The following is an 18,410-nucleotide window of genomic DNA, read 5'->3' on the forward strand; positions in this document are numbered from 1 at the left end:
CTTATCCAGACATCTTGCATTACACCAAAAAAGTTTAAACGTTTCCTATAACCTGGGTTTCTCTGAGGCTGCTCCTTCTCTGCTTCCCAGTCCTGTTGTGGTAACAAGCCCACTGCCAAGAGGAAGATGTTCAACAGCTGGTGAAGGCCAGGTAAGAGCAGAAAATATGATCACCAAACTAGTTGTGTGGCAATCTCAGAATTTTTATTCAAGTTTCCTTAGGCAGGTACAGATCAACAATGGCTACACTTTAAATACATCATGCTTTGCTCAGTTTGGTCACAAGATCAGTGACATGAAAAGGCCCATAGCTTGGAGAGACACAAGCATCACTACAGTTGTCAAAGTGCTACAGCCTGGTGTGTGCACAGCACTGAACAGGAGTGCCAGCAAAACTGTATGTGGGACCTGAAGAGCTGGAAAGAACACCAGCTCCTGCTGTCAGTGAAGACACATCCCTCTCTGGTGTCAAAGACAGCAGGATGTCCAGTGTGGGGGACAATGAATGGCAAAGCATTACACATCAAAACATGCACCTGTGAGTGAGACACTGCATACAGCAATCACAGTAGATAAATCCTTTATGGATAACCACACACAGTCAGGGAAATAAAGCACCTCTAGCAACCATGCTTTGAAACATTACTGATAAACAAAATGAGAAAAGATCATCACCTTTACCTGAAAACAGCTGGTACACAGATGAATATTATACACACTAAATACTGAGATAAAACTTCCATTAAGTTCAAGAGCCTGGGTATGTGAGAAGGAAGGGCAGAGCATTCCTTTTTTACTGATATCTGTGTCAAGACAATTAACATAGCTCTCCTCTGCCCTGCTCTCCTCTTTGCTGCCCAGCTCTCTTCACTGTTCAACCAGGGGACTGGTGCAGCTGACTCAGCAAAGCCATTTTTACCCCATCTTCTTCTGAAGCAAAAGGCACAAAACATTCCTCAGCAAGGGTTTCTCCCAACATTTCCTTCATTTGTTCCTTCTGTGCTTTCTGTCTTCAGGCTTCCTTAAAAACGTAATTCCTATTTCTGTCACAGCATCACCCTTCAGCCTGTCCTGGAGGAAGGAAACTTCTGCTGCTAAGTGAACCTAGAAAGAATCAGGTCTGGTCAGCTCAGTAAAGGAATGCCCACTTTTCCACCCTCTTCTGGTATAACGAACTTTTTTTTCTCTCTCTTACCACAAGAGGACCCCCTTTCTCAGGTTTCATAGGAAACAGATACCCAGATTGTTTTAAAATAGCTTTTCCCAAATAAGCTAATACAAAGGAAGTTTATAGACGCTGGAATTCGTATAGCACATTACCATTCTTCCCAGTGCTCTGCTTTCTTCTGAGACCCTAAATTGCATACTTGATTTTGTGATCACAGAATTTCCTAGTCACATACTAAGACTTATAATATAATACTTTTGTTAATTAGTCTTGTATCAGATACTGAGATTCTGAGAGTGATGTATATACATAACACTGTAGGGTTGAGTTTTTTGTCTCTAGAAATATTTGGATATTGATAGAAACAGAAAACAGTCCAAAAGTAATCTCCCTGAAGAAGCTCTACAGGTCAGAAATGTTCAAATTATTCCTTTTATTTATTTCTCTGCAAAAACCTTAAATTTTAAAACAAAATTTGGATTGCCATCTGATACATTTCTGATGCTTAAGTTTTAACATTACACTCATCCACATTTTGTTCTCTCTTTCAGCAGCTACCATGGTAACCTGAGAATATTATTTATCTTGATATATTTGGAAAGAATCAGGGATGACTATTACTGGCTACAGCTATGCAGGGAAGTGTGAGAGGCTCCAGGAGCAGTGGAGGGACCCAACATGCCCCTCTTGCCCTCCACTTTAAGTGTTACCTGGCTTCCTGATCCCACCTGGCTTTTGCACTCAAGTCAGCCACAGAACAGCCTGAACAGCCAGGCAGAGAAAGTGTGGGGGTGAGCTAATCCATGTGCTTCTCTACCTCAGGATCCAGGATCAGCCTTGTCTTCTTTTATCTAGATACAGACACTTAACCCGAGAGGTTAAACAATACTGTATCTCCTGCTTTTACCTGAACAAGTGATTTTGTTTTCCTGTGCTTCTGTGAATTAACAAAGCATGGAGAAAACAGATGTGCTCTTCCTTACCATTTCCAAGGCACCTCGAATCACCCCACAGAGGAGGTTACAATAGCAAAGTGATGCTCGTTCTGCTGGCAGCTCCTCCACAAAGTCCACGAGGGGGTTTTTATCCAGGATTAAGGAGAATTCATTCCCTGTGGCACTACTGCAGCTCACACTAGGAGTGACCCCAAGGTACATCTTGAAAGCAACCTGCAAAAGAATGAAACTCTGCTGCTTAAAAGTGTTGCGTGCAAGCCAGAAGTGCAACTATAGAAAGCAGCATCCTGCAGACTAATTATTCCCCAAGAAAAAAAGGGAGTAGAGCCAGACAGACTAGAAATCAAGGTACATTTGTCCCTTCTGTGACCAGCCTGAGCCAGCAATGCAAATCTAGAGCTATGTGATGCTCCAGGAAAACACAGCAGAGAGCTGTTCCTCTTTGATGTTCCTACATTTACAACCCCACACAAAGTGGTTTTCCTGTTATACTCGTCTGCTTTCAGTCTGCTTTCAGTCACGTCATGCTCCCTTGGGACCATTAGCATCTATATTAGGTCATTCACTACCTCACCAGCAACTTTTATAATCACAGCTCAAGGTCTGCTGCAACTGGCCGAGTGTGCGGGCTTTTCTTACTTTGATCTCCATCTGCAGCCACTTGAAAAACAAAAGCCCATCGTGAACAGGACTCAAGCCTGCAGACGTGTTTGGTCAGACAGAGCGCTGCTGGCTTTGCCGAGCGCTGCTGTGAACGCGCCCGTCCCCTGCGAGCGCCGCTCGCATCCAGCGCCGGCACCGCCGCGTTATCTCGGCAGGGCGGGGCGGCCGCGCTGCTCCTCCTCGGCACAGCCCTGCCACCGGAGAAACCGGCTTGGTGCGCGCCTCCTTCGCGAGTGTCAGACATGGATGCTTTCCAAACGATCCTCAAGTTCTTTATGAACCGGAAAACCGCCATAGGTTACAGTTTCATGGCGCTGCTGACAATGGGAGGTGAACGTGTGTTTTCTCTTGTCGCTTTCAGATGCCCTTGCAGCAGCGAAAACTTCAGGTACGGTTTGGTGTTCCTCTTCTCGCCAGCTCTGGTTTTGCTAGTTATTGGATACTTCTTGAACAGCAAGACCTGGAAACTCTTTACAGGCTGCTGGGTGAATCCCAGGAAAATCTTCCCCAGAGGGAATGTCTGCCATTTCTTTTACGTCTTTGGACAAATCACTTTGAACGCTCTGGTAGCCCCAGTGATGTGGCTTTCCGTGGCTTTGCTCAACGGGACTTTTTACGAATGTGCCATGAGTGGCTTGGAAAATCCTGCCTACTTACACGCAGTTTGTCACAGAAAAGCGGAGAAGTGCTTTGAAGAGCTACACAAGGTACCCTGTGACAAAAGCTCCCTGCCCTTTTCAGAGAGTGACGAACTGAAAAGAACACTTCAAGCACAGTCCCAGGTAAGAAAATTATAAACAAAGAGCCTTATCCAGGTTATACTGCTGCTGTGATTTATCTGTGGAAGATCCTGATGTCAGATGTGATGTTAACACTGTTGGCTTCATGTAAACAATGTTTTGGCAGTCTTGCAGAACACAATCAATCCATCTTTTGGTTCAGCTTGAGCTGTTCCATATTTCTTAGGGGTCCCCACTGGTGACAGGGTCAATAAGATCAGAAAACCTAAAGCTTTCTTCATGAATGCAGATTGCTCCAAACCCCAGCTGCATTGTATAGGAGGCTGAATTAACAGATGTCACCCCATTAAAGGGGGCTGTCCTATTAAAAAATTCATGTCACATTCTCCTATTTTATACCGTTGTGATAACTGTAAGGAAATTTTAGGTCACTAACAGCAGAAAAATACTGGAAAAAAAGATTTGTGAAATACCTTTTGACTGCTTACATAATGTGTTTCTATTTGTGTTCCTCATTTTCATGATGCCAAATCTTAGCATGTTTTTGTCCTGCTTGGAGGAAGTGAAAAACAATAAAGAAAGCAGATGATGAAAAGCTGAGATGCTACTACATTTTACAATATTTGTGCAGTACAGTTTTGCTCTCTGCATTGTAATGCAAATGTATTCAGATGCAAAAAATCAAAATGGTGGAGAGCATAACAAAAAAAATGTTACAGGAAAGGGAAAACACTCTGTCGAGCCAGCAACTTTTTGTCAGGAATTGTATCCATCTGGAACAATTTCCTTTCCAAGAGCTGGTTTTATTTTCAAGTCCTCATCAAGGAAAAAGACTGTACTGCAGACAAAGCAATTTATTTGATAGTTTTAGAAGGCAACAATAGATAGTGCTTAAGACTTTAAGTTGTATGCATAGGAAATTGTGAAAGACCAGGGATTCAGTTTTAGCATGAGAATATACAAGCACATTTTCCAAGCTGCAAGAATGTGAAAGATTGCTAAAGAAAGTGATTTCTCTTATACCCATAAAAATCATTAGTCAGTACAAAGTGATTGGGAAAAATAAAGGAAAGCTCTATCTGCTCTTCCATACCCATTCCTAAGAATAGTTGTTTGTCAAGCTCCTCTGTTTCACAGGCTTCCCTGAGGAAACTATATTCCATCAGCTAAATATGGATTTTTACCGGTGGCTATTTTTTTTAACATCAGTGCAAGAGTTCACATGAGAAAGGATGCGGTTCTCCTTCTCCAAAATAAAGTAGTATATTTGTTCCACATAAAGTAGTATATTTTTCCACTGTTTGAAAATATGTATTACCTTTTTTTTTTTCCCCCACACATTGCAGTGGAGTACAGGAGTAAAACTATTGGCTAGGCCAGTGGCATGAAAAAATTGTGTTCACACCACTGCTCTCCTTAGAGAAAAACATCCCACAATAACTATTTCAAGCACATTTTTCCACTCTCTCTCCTTGCTAAGGAAGAAATTCTGGAAGTAAGTATTTTTAAAAAAATATTCTTGACAGAATTTTTTCAAAATCTGAAGCTGCTACAGAAAAAAAGAAGTTGAGTGATGCTGGTTAATTAATGTAGTTGTGTTGGAGGTTTTTCCTAATAAAAAGAAGACAGAAAACAAAACATCTAACAGTGGCCACAGTTTAAAAGGTTGGTTGATCTGGGATAAAAGTTACTTGCCCTTTTTCCTTTTGTAGTTCGTCATGATTCAAAACTAGTAATTCTTGTTGGGTAGTTTTATGTAATGCTCTCAGGAGTTAGAAAGCATTTTACCCTTTACCAAAGAGACACCAAAAGGAGCACTATTGAGAAGCCTCTATGCCAATGGACTTACTCTTCAATCCCCATGTGGAAGTCCCATTAAAATCAGTGCCAGCACCCAATGCAAGGTGTGGTCACTTTGTCAGACATTTGTGATTCAAGTAGCATTTTCACTTGGGTCTTTTTAACCTGAAACTGATTTCTTTTGCCTTCCCAGATTTTAGGCTGGTGTGTGATAGTTACCACAGCTCTCCTCTCCCTGCTAACCACTTGCTGTGCCAGCTGCCAGTCAAAAGTCAGCCACCTCCAGCAGATGTTCTGGAGAGTGTACGAGGGGACAGAGAAGGAGCAACTGGAGCAGATTTTCCAGCTGTATGCCACCAAGCTGAGTGAGCGAAACCTGAAGTGCTTTTTTGAAAACAAGGAACCAGAACCCATTTCCCTGCCAGCTTTCCAGGCATGGGAAGATGCTTCCCAGCTCCACTCTTTCAGCAGCAGCAAACAGCATTATAGCACGATTCACAGGCTAGTTGAAGAAGGCCAGAAAGGAATCAGTGAGGAAAGAGAGACAATGCTGGACCTTGCAGACAGAAGGGAGCTACCATAGACCAAGTATATTTTCAGCTTTTTTTTATATCTTGTTAATATGGCATCCTTCTAGCTGGTTTTGTCTCTATATTTTTTCACAATGGTCTCTTTCTTCTTCATGCTTCCTCACAGTTAGATACTTGCTCCAAAAGGACAGAATGAAATTATTTCCCTACACAAGTGAAAACGGCATCCAGGGTTCATGTCACTGGCTTGGCATCAAGAGCTGACAGCACAAAGAAATTAATAATGGCTTCTACAAGAGGGTTTTAACAATATGCCATGTAAAATGTGCTATAGTGTGCTTGTCCTATGTAAATCAAGACACTATCAACAAGTAAAGTCATTTAAAGTGTGTGAATATAATAACAAGATATGTGTGGCTTTCTGACAGCCCACAGAAAGTAAAGGTTTTCTGTCCAGGTCCTTTCCAGGCTAATTGCAGATACAGCCTTGTTTTGAGGCACCAGTGATCCCTCAAGGCTTCTCTGTCTTTGGATATTTTGCCCCTGTAGAACATCTCCCTATAATCTGTTCCCAGTCTAGACCTTCTCTTTGTATGGATGTAAAGTTCTAGTTTTGAGCGAGTTTCAGGCACTGGGTGCAGCCCATAGTGCTATGTAATATGGTTGTTTCTGGGCCTCCAGCCAGTGTGCAACACAGGGTCTGGAAGGAAATTTCGATTTTTAGACAAGAAAATATTTTTGCAGAAGACTGACTTTCATTTTTTTGAATACTCCAGGAAAATTTAGTGTCTGGAGCAAGAAGAGACAGCAGGTGAGGCAACTGCACAGTCAGTGCCTCTGACAAATGCATTTCATCCCAGAGCCCTGTGCTTTATCTCACCCACTTGGAATTCATTACATGTTTCTCTGGGTGTTCAGAGTATTTGCAATGCTGTATAAAAGGAAAACAAAGTTACTTTCCCTGGGGTGGCTGGGCCGGCTTTTGCGCAGCATTTTATTGCCAGTCCGTCCGAGTCTGCAAAGAATCATAGTTTTGCTGTGCTCTTCTCAACAAACCAGGGCATTCTGCCCAGCTGTTCTCATACTCATTTGGCTTCTTCAGCAGGTAAAATCATCTATATACACACCATTACTCTTTATGAAATAAAACACGAGAACTAATTCAACTCTCTGCTTAGAACTTTCTCCTTATGTTTTCAAGAACTTGTGACCTTTGAGACAAGGTTTTAAAGTTCTTTCATCCCAGATGACCCACTTACCAGCACACTTACAACATGTTAGATGCTTAAATGAGCCTGCTGCAGCTGAAAGCACTGCCACAATGGAAGTCACAACAGCAGATGTCTGACACTGTGCCTGGCACATACACTGACCATTTTCTCCCCAGGATCCTCTCCTGATATAGCATCTACCGACTTCCAGGCCATATGACCCTTCCTACTTGTCTGGTTTTATCTTTCCTAGTGAGAACTGTCCCAACATCTTCTGTCCAGTCCCATTTCACCTCCTCCCTGCAATCAAGGGGAGACAACACACTCCCTAAGAGAACAGCCCCGCTTCCTGGGCCAAACTTCCTTTTCCAAAACTGTCTCTCCTCCTCCTTCCCCAGAAAACCAAAGCAAGTAGGGATGCAATGGGGACGACTGCAAGTAGATTAATGAATTGGTCAAAGGAATTTAGGAAACAAGTGGGTTAATGTAAAGATAAGGCCTCCAGTGTGATATAATAGCTGGGACACAGAGGCAAAAGCATAGCTGGTAGGGAAGGGTAGGAGGACAGATCCCACTTAGAGCTTTTGGTATCCTCTTTTCCCTCAAAAGAAAGCTTAGGGTTCTGCACCTGAGTACCCCAGCCATTGGAAATGGCAGCACTTCCCAGCCCTGTATTCTGCTTTATTGTGGAGGGGCAAATCCAAGGTGAATTTCCCTCTCCTCCTCCTCGCCTGCTTCGTGTTTGCAGGTAACTCATGTTGAGAGTGTCTCCAGCCCCAGGAGCAGCTGCAATTTCCATATGCATCCTAGAATACTTCTATAAGAACAGGCTGAAATAACAGACAGTTTGACCCTGTGTTTCCAACTGGAATGTGGGTTTGGCAAATTTAACTTAGTTCTTCAAGGGGCTTTTGCAAAAGCTGCTTTCTATCAACATTGTCCCTGAATTCAACAGCTACCAGGGCAGCTCAGAAAGAGACAGACTATTGTCAACGCTGTCCAAAACAAACTGGAGACAGAGAAAAATATGCAACAAATAAAACCAAACAGCAAGATCAACATTTTCTGCTGGAAAATTTAGATTTTGCATTAATTCTGATAGCCATCAAAATATGAGTGTACAAGAAAACAGGAAACTTCTGTTTAATTCTCTGTGGTCTGTCCCTCAGTTTAGTCATTAAAATTCTCTTAGCTCTTCTTCCACTACACATCTGCTCCTCCATCAAACTTGAAGTCTTTGTTATAAGATTAAGACTTTTAAACCATGCCAAGCTCTCATATGCTCTCAATTTAGTTTCAGCTGTATTTTGCTTTATGGTATGATGAAGCTGTCCAAATTCTATTGTTAAAAATTCCCATGTAAAAGAGAATTTGCATGGAAACTATGCAAATAAGTAGCTGCTTTGCAATGGAGCACCAAATTAAGGCCAAATTGCAAAGCTATAAAGTGAAATTTGTGAAAATGTCTTGGCATGAACAATAATTTAAGTGTGCAGATAAGAAATTCAATAAATATAAATTATTTTTTCTTAAAATCAGGCTATAACTGGACAGCAACTACTTTAAAACTATCATTTGCAGCTTTTCAGAGGATAACACAAAGGTCTTTTCAGTCTTTGTGACTCCAAAAGACTAGAAAGTAAAATTAATTAGATGGTTTAAAACTTGCGTTCTATGAATCTGTCTCATTTTTATCTATGAAGTTGAAGACAAAATAATCTCTGTTTAGATATGTACACAGTCTTGCCACCAAAATGATGTCCATATAAAGCAAAATCTCACTTTGAAAATGTTATTTGCATCTCTATGACATTATATATTGCTTAATGAGAAAATGAGACCTATGCAGTCTGAATTAAAAATGTATCACTGCCCTTTTTCAAAGTCTCAACCAGCATTCTGTCTCTCTCAAGCATCAAAATTAACATTTTGATGGTGCTTAAACACAGTCTAGAATTACTGAAACATTTAGGAAGCCACTAACTTATCAGTTCCTCTACATACTTCTTGTGACTTCTCACTACCAAACCTTTTATGCATAAGTCATGATGCCAGGTAAGTAAGTACAGACTGTTAAAAAAATTAAAACCACTATTTTAGACAGCATAATAGCAAGACTAAAGGAGGACTAGAATTAGCCTGCTTAAAAAGGGAAAGGCAGCCAAAACAACACTTCTGCTAGCATACTTTTCATTCTTAGTATTTTTCCATTCAGTATTTGGAAACAGAAGGATATATTAAAGGTCTTGCCATCTGTTGCTGATTCCAAACTTCTCTTCTGAACTTTTCATTGCACTCCACAGTGCAGCACTTCAATGTTCTGTTTAGTGTCTACAATAAACTCTATTACTTAGCACAGCAACCTACTTCTGCATTTCCCTCTCCCTGCTGAGGTCTGAAAACCAGCTTCATAAATTCTGCCAGTTTCTGTCAGACCTTCAAACTGGCCATATGTCAATATACAGGGAACTTGTGTGTGGCAGCACCTTCCATGACAAGGGGAAGGACTTCTCGGGTCCTACACTTACAGGGGGTGAGGTACTGAGTGTTCACAGAAAAGCCCATCTCTGCAGCCACTGCTTTTCAGGAACAGATCTATCCTTGGGCACAGCACTGTTTAATCCAGCAGTGGAGCCTGTGAGCCAGCACCAGCTTGCTGTGACCAGAGGGTATGGTCGGGCTGCTTCCACCTCTGGCACACACAAACATCCCCTGGTGCTACAGAAGGTAGTATAAATATTAGATCTAAAACCAGAAGCTGTTCTTTGCAACTCATTTGATTAGATCAATTGCATCAAGGTCCTTTGGGGCAAAAATGAATTAAAAATTTGATTTTGCAGGATTACAGAGAAAAAATATCAACCTCATTTCAAAAGTAATCCTCAGTTATACTCAGATCCAAATTCTGAATCCCATCTTTGGGCTTTCTTCTTAATATCATTCCTCAGCTGGTTTCCATTTTTTACCCCAACTTGCGAGAAAGCCTACATGTCCTGTTTCATGTCTTTTTAAATTCAATCCCAACTGTAACCATGGCAAGTCACAGGACCAACATGAGGAGTCAGTGAACACCATGGGAACTCAGTGTAGAAGGGCTCACTTTGGCTCCTCATCAAAATTTGTTGGCCCTTCTCCAGACCAGTATAAGGTAGTAGTAAAGCCCAGGCTTTGCAATCTGAACCAGTGGTGGAAGTTTTAAGCTCCCAGTCACTGGTTTAGGTGCACCTTTCCTCCAGTATTTATTTCTCATTCTGGGAAGCTGGCTTTGTAGTCCTCCTTTTATGGTTTTTTTTTCTTTTGCTTCATCTCTTTCCATTTCCACAGGGAACACCCAGAGCCTGATCTTACAGACTTCTTTGTTTTCCAAAGAACTGCAGCATAATAGCTATGTTAACAGGTGGTTTGGCGTTAACTAGTTTAATTGCTTAACTGTTTTAATTACTTTAACTTTGAACTGGTTTTACTCATCCTCAAACAGATTTATACCTCTGAAGACTTAATACAGTTAAGTATTTAAGCACTTTCTCCTGGCTGGGAACATTCCTGCTGAGGAGTTAAGGAGATCACATAAACACCTTCATGATTCTGAACTAAAAACTTCAATAGAGTATTTGCAGTTATTTACTGGGTCACTTTAGACATGTTTTGTTGGTATGTGACTCAGACAAAATGTGCTTGAAAATTATTTAAAAATTGTTTTGCCAAAGAAATGTGACAATGCTGTCCATATCACATTTTACCTCAGAAAAGTTATACTCCTACTACAGAACTCCTTTTAGTTTGCTAAAAATAGTCTTTCAAAGGGACAGTGTGTGCTTTAATGTTTGTTCTAATCTTTCCAAGTAATTTTTTACTTCTCTTAATAAGTCTCTTTGGAAGCTCAAGCTGCAGAGAAATAATGTTGTTTTCCATTGTTAATTTCTCACTATACTTTGCTGTTGAACACCCTGTACTTAAGAATGATGGTTCTACTGTAAAAATGCATTTATAAAGAAGGGAACTATGAGGAATAAGAAAACCAGGTATCTGACATATATGTGAAAATAAAATACTGATATACTGCCTGAAGAAGAATGTAAACATGAGCAAAAATGTGACTTTGCAGCCTGATATAATTTTTTTTTAAATGAGGCAGTGTATTTTAAAACAGTGATTGAAATGCTGCTTGTCTCATCAGTTTAATTCAGCTGTCTTCACCATTTCCAATGGATCCTTTACCCCAGTTCAGCTGCTACTGGGAGGAACTTTGTTATATATCATTCTTATTTAAATTTCTCTTTGAAATTCACAGGAATTCTAACTTGCCCAAGGGGGCAAAAGTACCTCTTTAGAAACATCTAGTACATTTAGTACATCTTTCTTGTCTGACAGAAGTGTGAACAGCTACTCAATAAAAGGGAAATTTCCATCAAAGTAGATGAAAGTACATGCACTGATTTTATCTTTTAGATTTTATTACTAGATTTGTGGATAGTCAGGAAAACGTTCCTCTCATTTTCCTTTCTTCTTTACTAACACTACGATTTTTCTACTTGTGGAAAATCCTGCAGCATATTCTTAATATCACCATTTTAAAGAATAAAGATATCTAGGATATTTATGGTGATGGTAATGGCAGAAGTAAAAAACATCAAAGTTTAACATCTGTATGAGATGGTTAAGACTTATAGTCCTAGGAAGATAATAAAGGAAGGGAATATATAATTCTAAGCTAAGACTACTGAATCTGATAATGCTCAGAAAATGCAAATCTTATTTACCTGTGCAATCACGTCTGCAGTTTCAGAGTAACTACGGCACTTTTTCACAGCTGAACGAGCCAAAAAGTCATCAATCAGCCTTATGCCAATGCTGTATCCCCTAAGGAGGAAACAAGGAAAGGCAACATTTTACATGGGGAGCTTCTTTCCACCTGCCATTTCCCTAATGTGTCTCTTGACTTCCTCAGCAAAACAGCTGCATGATCCTAACTGAGTGACTTTAATGACAACACATTTTGCTGGTCTACATTCTTCTTTCTACCACACTTTGCAGCACAGTGGGACTGCTGTTCATATAGGCATTTAAGGAATCATACTTCCTCAAGCCTGGTGCTCCTGGCAAGGATGGTAGAGATTGTCTACACTGTTTGTCTGTATGTTGTCTATTCACATAGACACCAAATGCTGGTCACCCTCCGTGCAGAATTCAGGTGCCAGGGGAACCCATAGGAAATGCCTCACACCTGATCTCTTTCTCCTCTTTCCTTTCTCCTCTTGCCTATTCACCTCATTTTTCACTCTTCCTTCGCAATTACCTGTTGTTTTTTTCTAACATGTTATCTCCCTTCATCTAAATAGTTGACAAAAAAAATTCCAGAAGTTGTTAGTTAACACTTGCTACTGATAGATAAGGCTTACCACAACAAACAGAGTTTTGGTATACCACCACCTCCATTTTGTGTTTAAAATGCTACAATGTTTTTTTAAAAAGCAAATAAAAAGGGATGGAAGTTAATGGAATTTTTATAAAACAAATATTCATTCCTAACTGACACATTAATAAAGGTCAATAACTTAGTATGTAAAACAGCTGTGACTCCAAACATTTTCTGAAAAATGGAAAAAAATTGACACAAGTGTTATATAAGAATGGGTACTCAGCTCAGAAATGTTTTTAGGAAATTTTTCATTCCCAGTTATGTGGATGTTGGCAGTGTCTGCTTGTTTGTGGGAGGCCCTACATCATCAGTGAAGGAGCCCAAACTCGGTGGAGTTTCTTACTCATTTGTGTACAACATCTTTGGCTAGAAGACAAACAATGAGCTGATGACAAGAATAAAAAGTGAGTTTGGTAGCATGAAGATTAAAATTTCAGTATGTCAGGTGTCTAGAAACAATTAAATGTTTATCTATTGCCTAAGTATCAACATCAATAACATTGGCAAATGTGTCATCAGCACTTAGCAAGGCATGTATTAGTGACATATGAGACTACTTAGACACATTTCAACTTTTATGCCTTAGATTTGCAAAGTCAAATTAATAACAGTTGCTACTTGGCAACTGCACAGTGAAAAACACCCCTCTCACTACAGACTATGCATGTACACAGAGAGAGAGATAAGTACACTGTCCCCACCTGTTACACCTGTCTGCTCTCTGCTGAGATGCTTTCTTTGCAAAGCTGGGTTGTTTTATAATCAGAGAAGTAAAGAACACACTATTTTAATGAAACCTGTCATGATATTATCAAGTATTCCTCAAAACAGAAATATTTTACAGGAACAATTGCAATAATGAAAATATAAGGATCAAAATCTATCTCTGCATCTTCCAAAACTGTTCTCTAGTAATTTCTAGCATGGCATCATTGAAGAAACCTGTGCATTTTTTTTAAATGTATGATTTTCCCTAGAGCTGAATAAGAGATTAATATAAAAAAATATCGGAGGGATGTTATCCCTTATGAATTTCTGAATAAATTATTTTTCTTTTTTTCAAACAATGATTTTTTTAAATTTACTCTCATGGATAGTTATTGGACTACAGCTAGTTTGCAAACTTTCAGGTTAATAGTAAAGTGGTCAGAGTATTCTGTCCACTGTGAATTTTGTAAATCCATTTTGCATGCCCACTTTGCCCAGAAATATAAACCTTACTGTTTTGCCAATGACCTTTACTATATGTTCTTGTTAACCAGCTAGAAAGTTGTTTCTTGCTGATTTTCCACTATACTGTTATTTTTATGGTAGTAATGCCTAGGAATCTCAGGCATTAAACACTGTTTGTAAACACTGGATCTTCATTTTCCAAGGAGGCAATCCATGTAAAAATCCACCTTCAGTGACCTTTTGTGCTATCTCACTCATTGCTGTATGGTTTTTTAAATATGAGATGCTCATTTTCCCCCAACCCAGTGAGGGATATAGGACATGAAATTAAGAAGATTATATTACTAATTAGAATAACTAAAGGATTAGCAAGGAACAAGTGTAAGCTATGAAAACAATCCTGACACTTTTCCTCAGAGAATTAAAAAGCTAATTGTTGATCTTAATTCACAAATTAGTGTTATTTCTGTTGACAGAATATTGACCCTTTTCCCAGCATAGACAGAATGCTGGAACTTGTGAGATAAAAAACAAAAAATGTAATATATATGTGTAAGCAAATAGCATTATGGATAAAACTGAACATTTAAAGCAGTACTTACATTCTATCTAAACAGGCATTGACATCTTCATCTTTTTCATAGTCCTTGCACAGCTGGGCTACCAAAGCCCCATATGTGAGTACAAAAAGTTCTCTGCTCTGTTAGAAAACATGAAAATAGAAAATGAAGCAAACTAAAATCCAACTTTTCCATGTTTTTGAGCTGCTGCAAGCAAAACACAAGCAAAAATGACATTTAAATTGATAAAGAAACTTTTTTTCCATGGATGAATAATCACTGAAATTCACATTTCAAGTATTACAGTATCTAAATTGATCATTACTTGAGTTTGTAAGGGATTTTGTTTGTCAGAAGTACCATTTCTTGGTATATTCAGAGTTACTATCATCAGTAATTCTTGCATCTTGAGTGTATGTATGCTGGATTGACAAATGCTGTCAAGTGCCACCCAAGAATAATAACACACAGCATCAGGAAAAGAGGCAATGAGCTATTAATCCTTTTGCAGTAGGCACAACAGTTCACAAAGGTAGGGTTGATCTGATTCAAGTCATTAGCTGCTTTCTCCAAAAAAGTAGATAAAAATTTAGCTCAGAATAATGAAAAAATACTACAATTCAGCACAAGTGTAAAGAATAACAACAAGATGAAAGGGATGGTGAGGATTGCAACTCCTTGCCCAAGGAACATGGAGAGCAACTGAAGATGCCAAAGGTATATCTGTGCACTGGTCCTGTCACAAGCGCTGTTGTGGAGTCTTCAGCTGTGCAACAATCTGGAGAAGAGATTCCTTCTCTCCCTGCCCTGTCAGATCACATCCATGCCCTGCAGAACTCTCTGTATTTAGCAGGAGTAGCAACTGGCCTTTAAGTGAGAGATTAGGCTGACTCTTACTAAACTTCTTGGACAGGAATTAGTTAAAGCAAGTGCTACAGCCCTGTGGCATGTGTCAGACCAGAGCTGCTTTTTGTCTCTAGCCTGTGTAAAAATAACAGTAAATACAAATAAAAACAATAGAACAACTCACACTAGCATAGTAAGAATAGCTTGGTGGAAAGATTTCTTCCTGCTTCCTTTGCATCAGAAGTTTGGACTTTAATCAGTGTTGCTGTTTTAACAAGTCACTGTTAAAAATCTTAAGCAGAACCATTTTCCAAACTCATGTTAGTGATAACTCCTGTTTAAAATAATATTGTGCTCTTGGCCAGATTCTCAGTAACAAATTTTCAATTGAGTAAATGGATGTCATACAGGTCCTATATTGTTTTGTTATTATTGTTCAGCAAAAAGTCTCTGTTGCAACAAGAAAATTACCTCAGAGAAACTTAAGCATAATATATCAATGTAATCAAATTTGTCAGCCACCCTTGCAATCCATTGGAATACTTTTGGACCATAAACTTAGGCACATTAACTATAATTATATTACACTATTCCATTTATTTTTCAGTTGAGACCTCTGTCCTCTTTTCAGAAATTGATACAGCATTGTCTTAAAGCCTTCTGGAATTTTTCCACTGCCCAGTTCCTGTCAAAAAGACCATTCACCACACAGAAAGTCCTAAAGCTCTGAACTTCTGAAAAAAGGTTTCTGTGGAATCAAACCATTCAAGCATAAAACAGAGATCCCCTTCTCTCTGTGTTTCATTGAATGACTATCTAACCACAGAGGTACATAAACTTACTCAGCATTTGTATCTTAGACCATAAACACTTGAAGCAGTTAGACTTCTGCTTCTGAACAGATTGCAGTCTCAGAAACTTTGTGCCCCTCTTTTCCAAGCCTGTACAGAATCCCAGCATTAGGAATAGCAGCCATAAATGCTGTCTGTAGCTCTGCTCTTGTACCACCAATCTTATCCCCATCCTTTTGGTACTTTCAGATTGTTCAAAAATACTAGAGTATACAATGCATCAATAAAATAATGGGTTATTCTTACTCCATGCACAATTTGAATAACACATTACAAAAATGTCTTACTATTTTGTGGTTCTCCTGCTTTCTTCCTGGTGACCGAGACATGTTGCTTGTGTAACTCCTGATGTACTTGATTGTCAGTTTATATCTTTTCTTCCTCAAGCAGCATAGTTTTCTCTCAATCCTCTTTCTCTTCTCTTTTTTCCTCTCTGCTCTTCTGTCTTTTGCATGAGATGTGTTTGCTGCAGTCTCTAATGCTGCTGATGCCCCTCCTATTCTCTGCGCACACTGAGCCCTTTGGGAGGAATTTGACTGGCAACAGATCTGCCACTGCCCACAACATAAATAATCACTCTGTCCATAGGAATGGTTTGTAATCAAATACATGGCCAACATGGGAAGTCCAACAGGACAGGTTTTTACATTTTTAGGGACAGTAAATTTATTCTGTTGTTTGTATCAGACTTTGGTGTTTGGACAGCTGACAAAAGCTCCCGCTCTGAAGAATTAAAACACAATCGGAAGATAATGCTGTACAAGGGAAATAAAAATTGATTGTTTTCAATCTAAAGAAGCTATAGTCTTCTGCCAACTTTGTCTAGTGAGTTAATGTCTGCCTAAGCTGGGGAAGTGTGGCTTTTAAGGCACTGCTACCACCATGTTTGTGTAAAGCTGCCAGGACAGATGGGGAGAACTCAGCTTCCCAGAGGAATAAATTCTGTACCTGTAAAGCTGCCAGCTTGTGCAAATAGCACTTTCACTAACAATGTTCCTAGGGGATATTATATCATTCTTAACCTATTATAGTCCCTATTTCTTCATATTCTTGCAATGAACATCCAGGCTTAGTTAATCTGTTTTCCCCTGTGGTAAAGTTGGCCTACATGGTAGCTTTGATTTGTAATGAACTTCAACTATGGTCACTGGATTAATCAGTAGTTGTCATTCCTTATAGGATTTACCTGCACACACCTTCCTACTGAGTCCTCTCAGGAAAGGAAGTAAAAACATATGGCCTCCTCTAAATGCCATGCTGTTACTAAATTTTTTTAATTAATAGATCCAGCGCTATAGTAAAATTACAGATATTTACCACTACAGATACACAGAAAGCATTCAGATGTGATTCATTTGGGATAAGGAAGATTAGTTTACTTTAAAAAAATGGTAATTTGAAGTTATGACAATTCAACAAGGAAAAATAAGATAAATAAAAGGATTTTCAACTTTTTCTGTGTTCTGTGTAAAAATGCTATGTAAAAATTCTAACTGCTTTCCTTTTACACAGAATGAACTTGTACTGACAATTTTACAATGTAATAGCCTCTGCCATTTTTTTTTCAGGTGCTCTTCTGATCCTGTAAACCTTATTCCATTCTATAGGTGTTATATATTTATATAGGTACTTCTCATAACTAAATTCAAACAAATTTTAAAAGACTTTACGATTCTCTAGATCATTACTTGCATTTCTAAATTGAGTCTGAGATGGGTTTGTTACTCTGATTGTCTGCAACTGGCAACAAGCACCAAATATGCCTCACATTGAAAGAGTAATCCCATATTTCACAAGAAAGTGTACTGCATCACATTAGGGAAAAAAAAAAAAAAAAAGAAAACAACAACTTGTAAACTATTATCATTAGCATAATTTAACTTCAGTGAACCCACCACAAAGCACTCAAGACTACTTATAAATGAGCAGAATTTTATTTATCCGGTTCAGGATATATGGATAAATTACTTCAGCCTGAATTATTAAAGCTATAATCATGAGGAAACCCTGTGCACCAGACAGTGCAATGCATGGCAAGGACACATCAACAACCTTTGAAAAATACATGCCCATGTGTAAAGTGAAGTCACACATACATTGCTATGTATTGAGTGGAATGTACTAAATTTCATAAAAGTTTGCACATTATAGAGAAAAGAAAGCTTTAATGGTATGTCCAAATAAACTGGGGATTCAATGGCTGCAGTGAGGGAAACAAGTCTTTAGTGGAGTGTCTTGCAGCCCTGTGAAAAGAGTAGAGGTAGGCACATATCTGGCACCTGTTTTAATCCTGAACATATACTTCTCAGTAATCTAAGGCAATTGGAATAGTGAGAAAGCTAAAATCACCCTCCACCTCCCTTTCTGTCCTGTTTTTCAGGAGAGAAATTTAGCCTTCAGCCCCAATGTCAGTCCTCACAGTGCTTGGGCATTAGACTACACAATTCTCTTAACTACCATCAAACTAAAAAACAAAAACCCAATCACAAAATA

The 18,410-nt window shown here is 39.1% G+C and overlaps 2 protein-coding genes across 3 annotated transcripts; one reads left to right on the top strand and one right to left on the bottom strand.

Annotated features, from left to right (window-relative positions):
• Positions 1 to 167: 167 nt before the first annotated feature.
• Positions 168 to 17,461, bottom strand: TRAPPC3L (trafficking protein particle complex subunit 3L). The gene is made up of 5 exons (XM_056487428.1): positions 16,205 to 17,461; positions 14,263 to 14,360; positions 11,829 to 11,928; positions 2,152 to 2,337; positions 168 to 1,104 (listed from the first exon to the last, which is right to left on the bottom strand). The coding sequence occupies exons 1-5, from the start codon at positions 16,535 to 16,537 to the stop codon at positions 985 to 987; spliced, it is 837 nt and encodes a 278-aa protein (XP_056343403.1). The 5' UTR covers positions 16,538 to 17,461; the 3' UTR covers positions 168 to 984.
• CALHM5 (calcium homeostasis modulator family member 5) lies at positions 2,872 to 7,023 on the top strand. 2 transcript variants are annotated; one of them, XM_056487427.1, is made up of 3 exons: positions 2,872 to 3,569; positions 5,521 to 5,915; positions 6,634 to 7,023. In XM_056487427.1, exons 1-2 carry the CDS (start codon positions 3,030 to 3,032, stop codon positions 5,908 to 5,910), a joined length of 930 nt encoding a protein of 309 aa, XP_056343402.1. In that variant the 5' UTR covers positions 2,872 to 3,029; the 3' UTR covers positions 5,911 to 5,915; positions 6,634 to 7,023. The 2 variants fall into 2 exon arrangements, with proteins under 2 accessions (XP_056343402.1, XP_056343401.1); XM_056487426.1 differs by having other exon boundaries at positions 5,521 to 7,023.
• Positions 17,462 to 18,410: the final 949 nt, after the last annotated feature.

Source organism: Oenanthe melanoleuca, chromosome 3 (assembly GCF_029582105.1).
Source record: "Oenanthe melanoleuca isolate GR-GAL-2019-014 chromosome 3, OMel1.0, whole genome shotgun sequence".
In the NCBI taxonomy this organism is placed as follows: Eukaryota; Metazoa; Chordata; class Aves; order Passeriformes; family Muscicapidae; genus Oenanthe; species Oenanthe melanoleuca.

Excerpts from the sequence above, each read along its gene's own strand:
- CALHM5 (XM_056487426.1), top strand. The coding sequence starts at position 3,030 with ATGGATGCTTTCCAAACGATCCTCAAGTTCTTTATGAACCGGAAAACC. Across the intron at positions 3,570-5,520 it reads CACTTCAAGCACAGTCCCAG|ATTTTAGGCTGGTGTGTGAT; the intron begins GTAAGAAAATTA and ends TTGCCTTCCCAG.
- TRAPPC3L (XM_056487428.1), bottom strand. The coding sequence starts at position 16,537 with ATGTTGGCCATGTATTTGATTACAAACCATTCCTATGGACAGAGTGAT. Across the intron at positions 2,338-11,828 it reads CTGCAGACGTGATTGCACAG|GTTGCTTTCAAGATGTACCT; the intron begins GTAAATAAGATT and ends ATTCTTTTGCAG. Across the intron at positions 1,105-2,151 it reads TTCGAGGTGCCTTGGAAATG|GTTCACTTAGCAGCAGAAGT; the intron begins GTAAGGAAGAGC and ends GATTCTTTCTAG.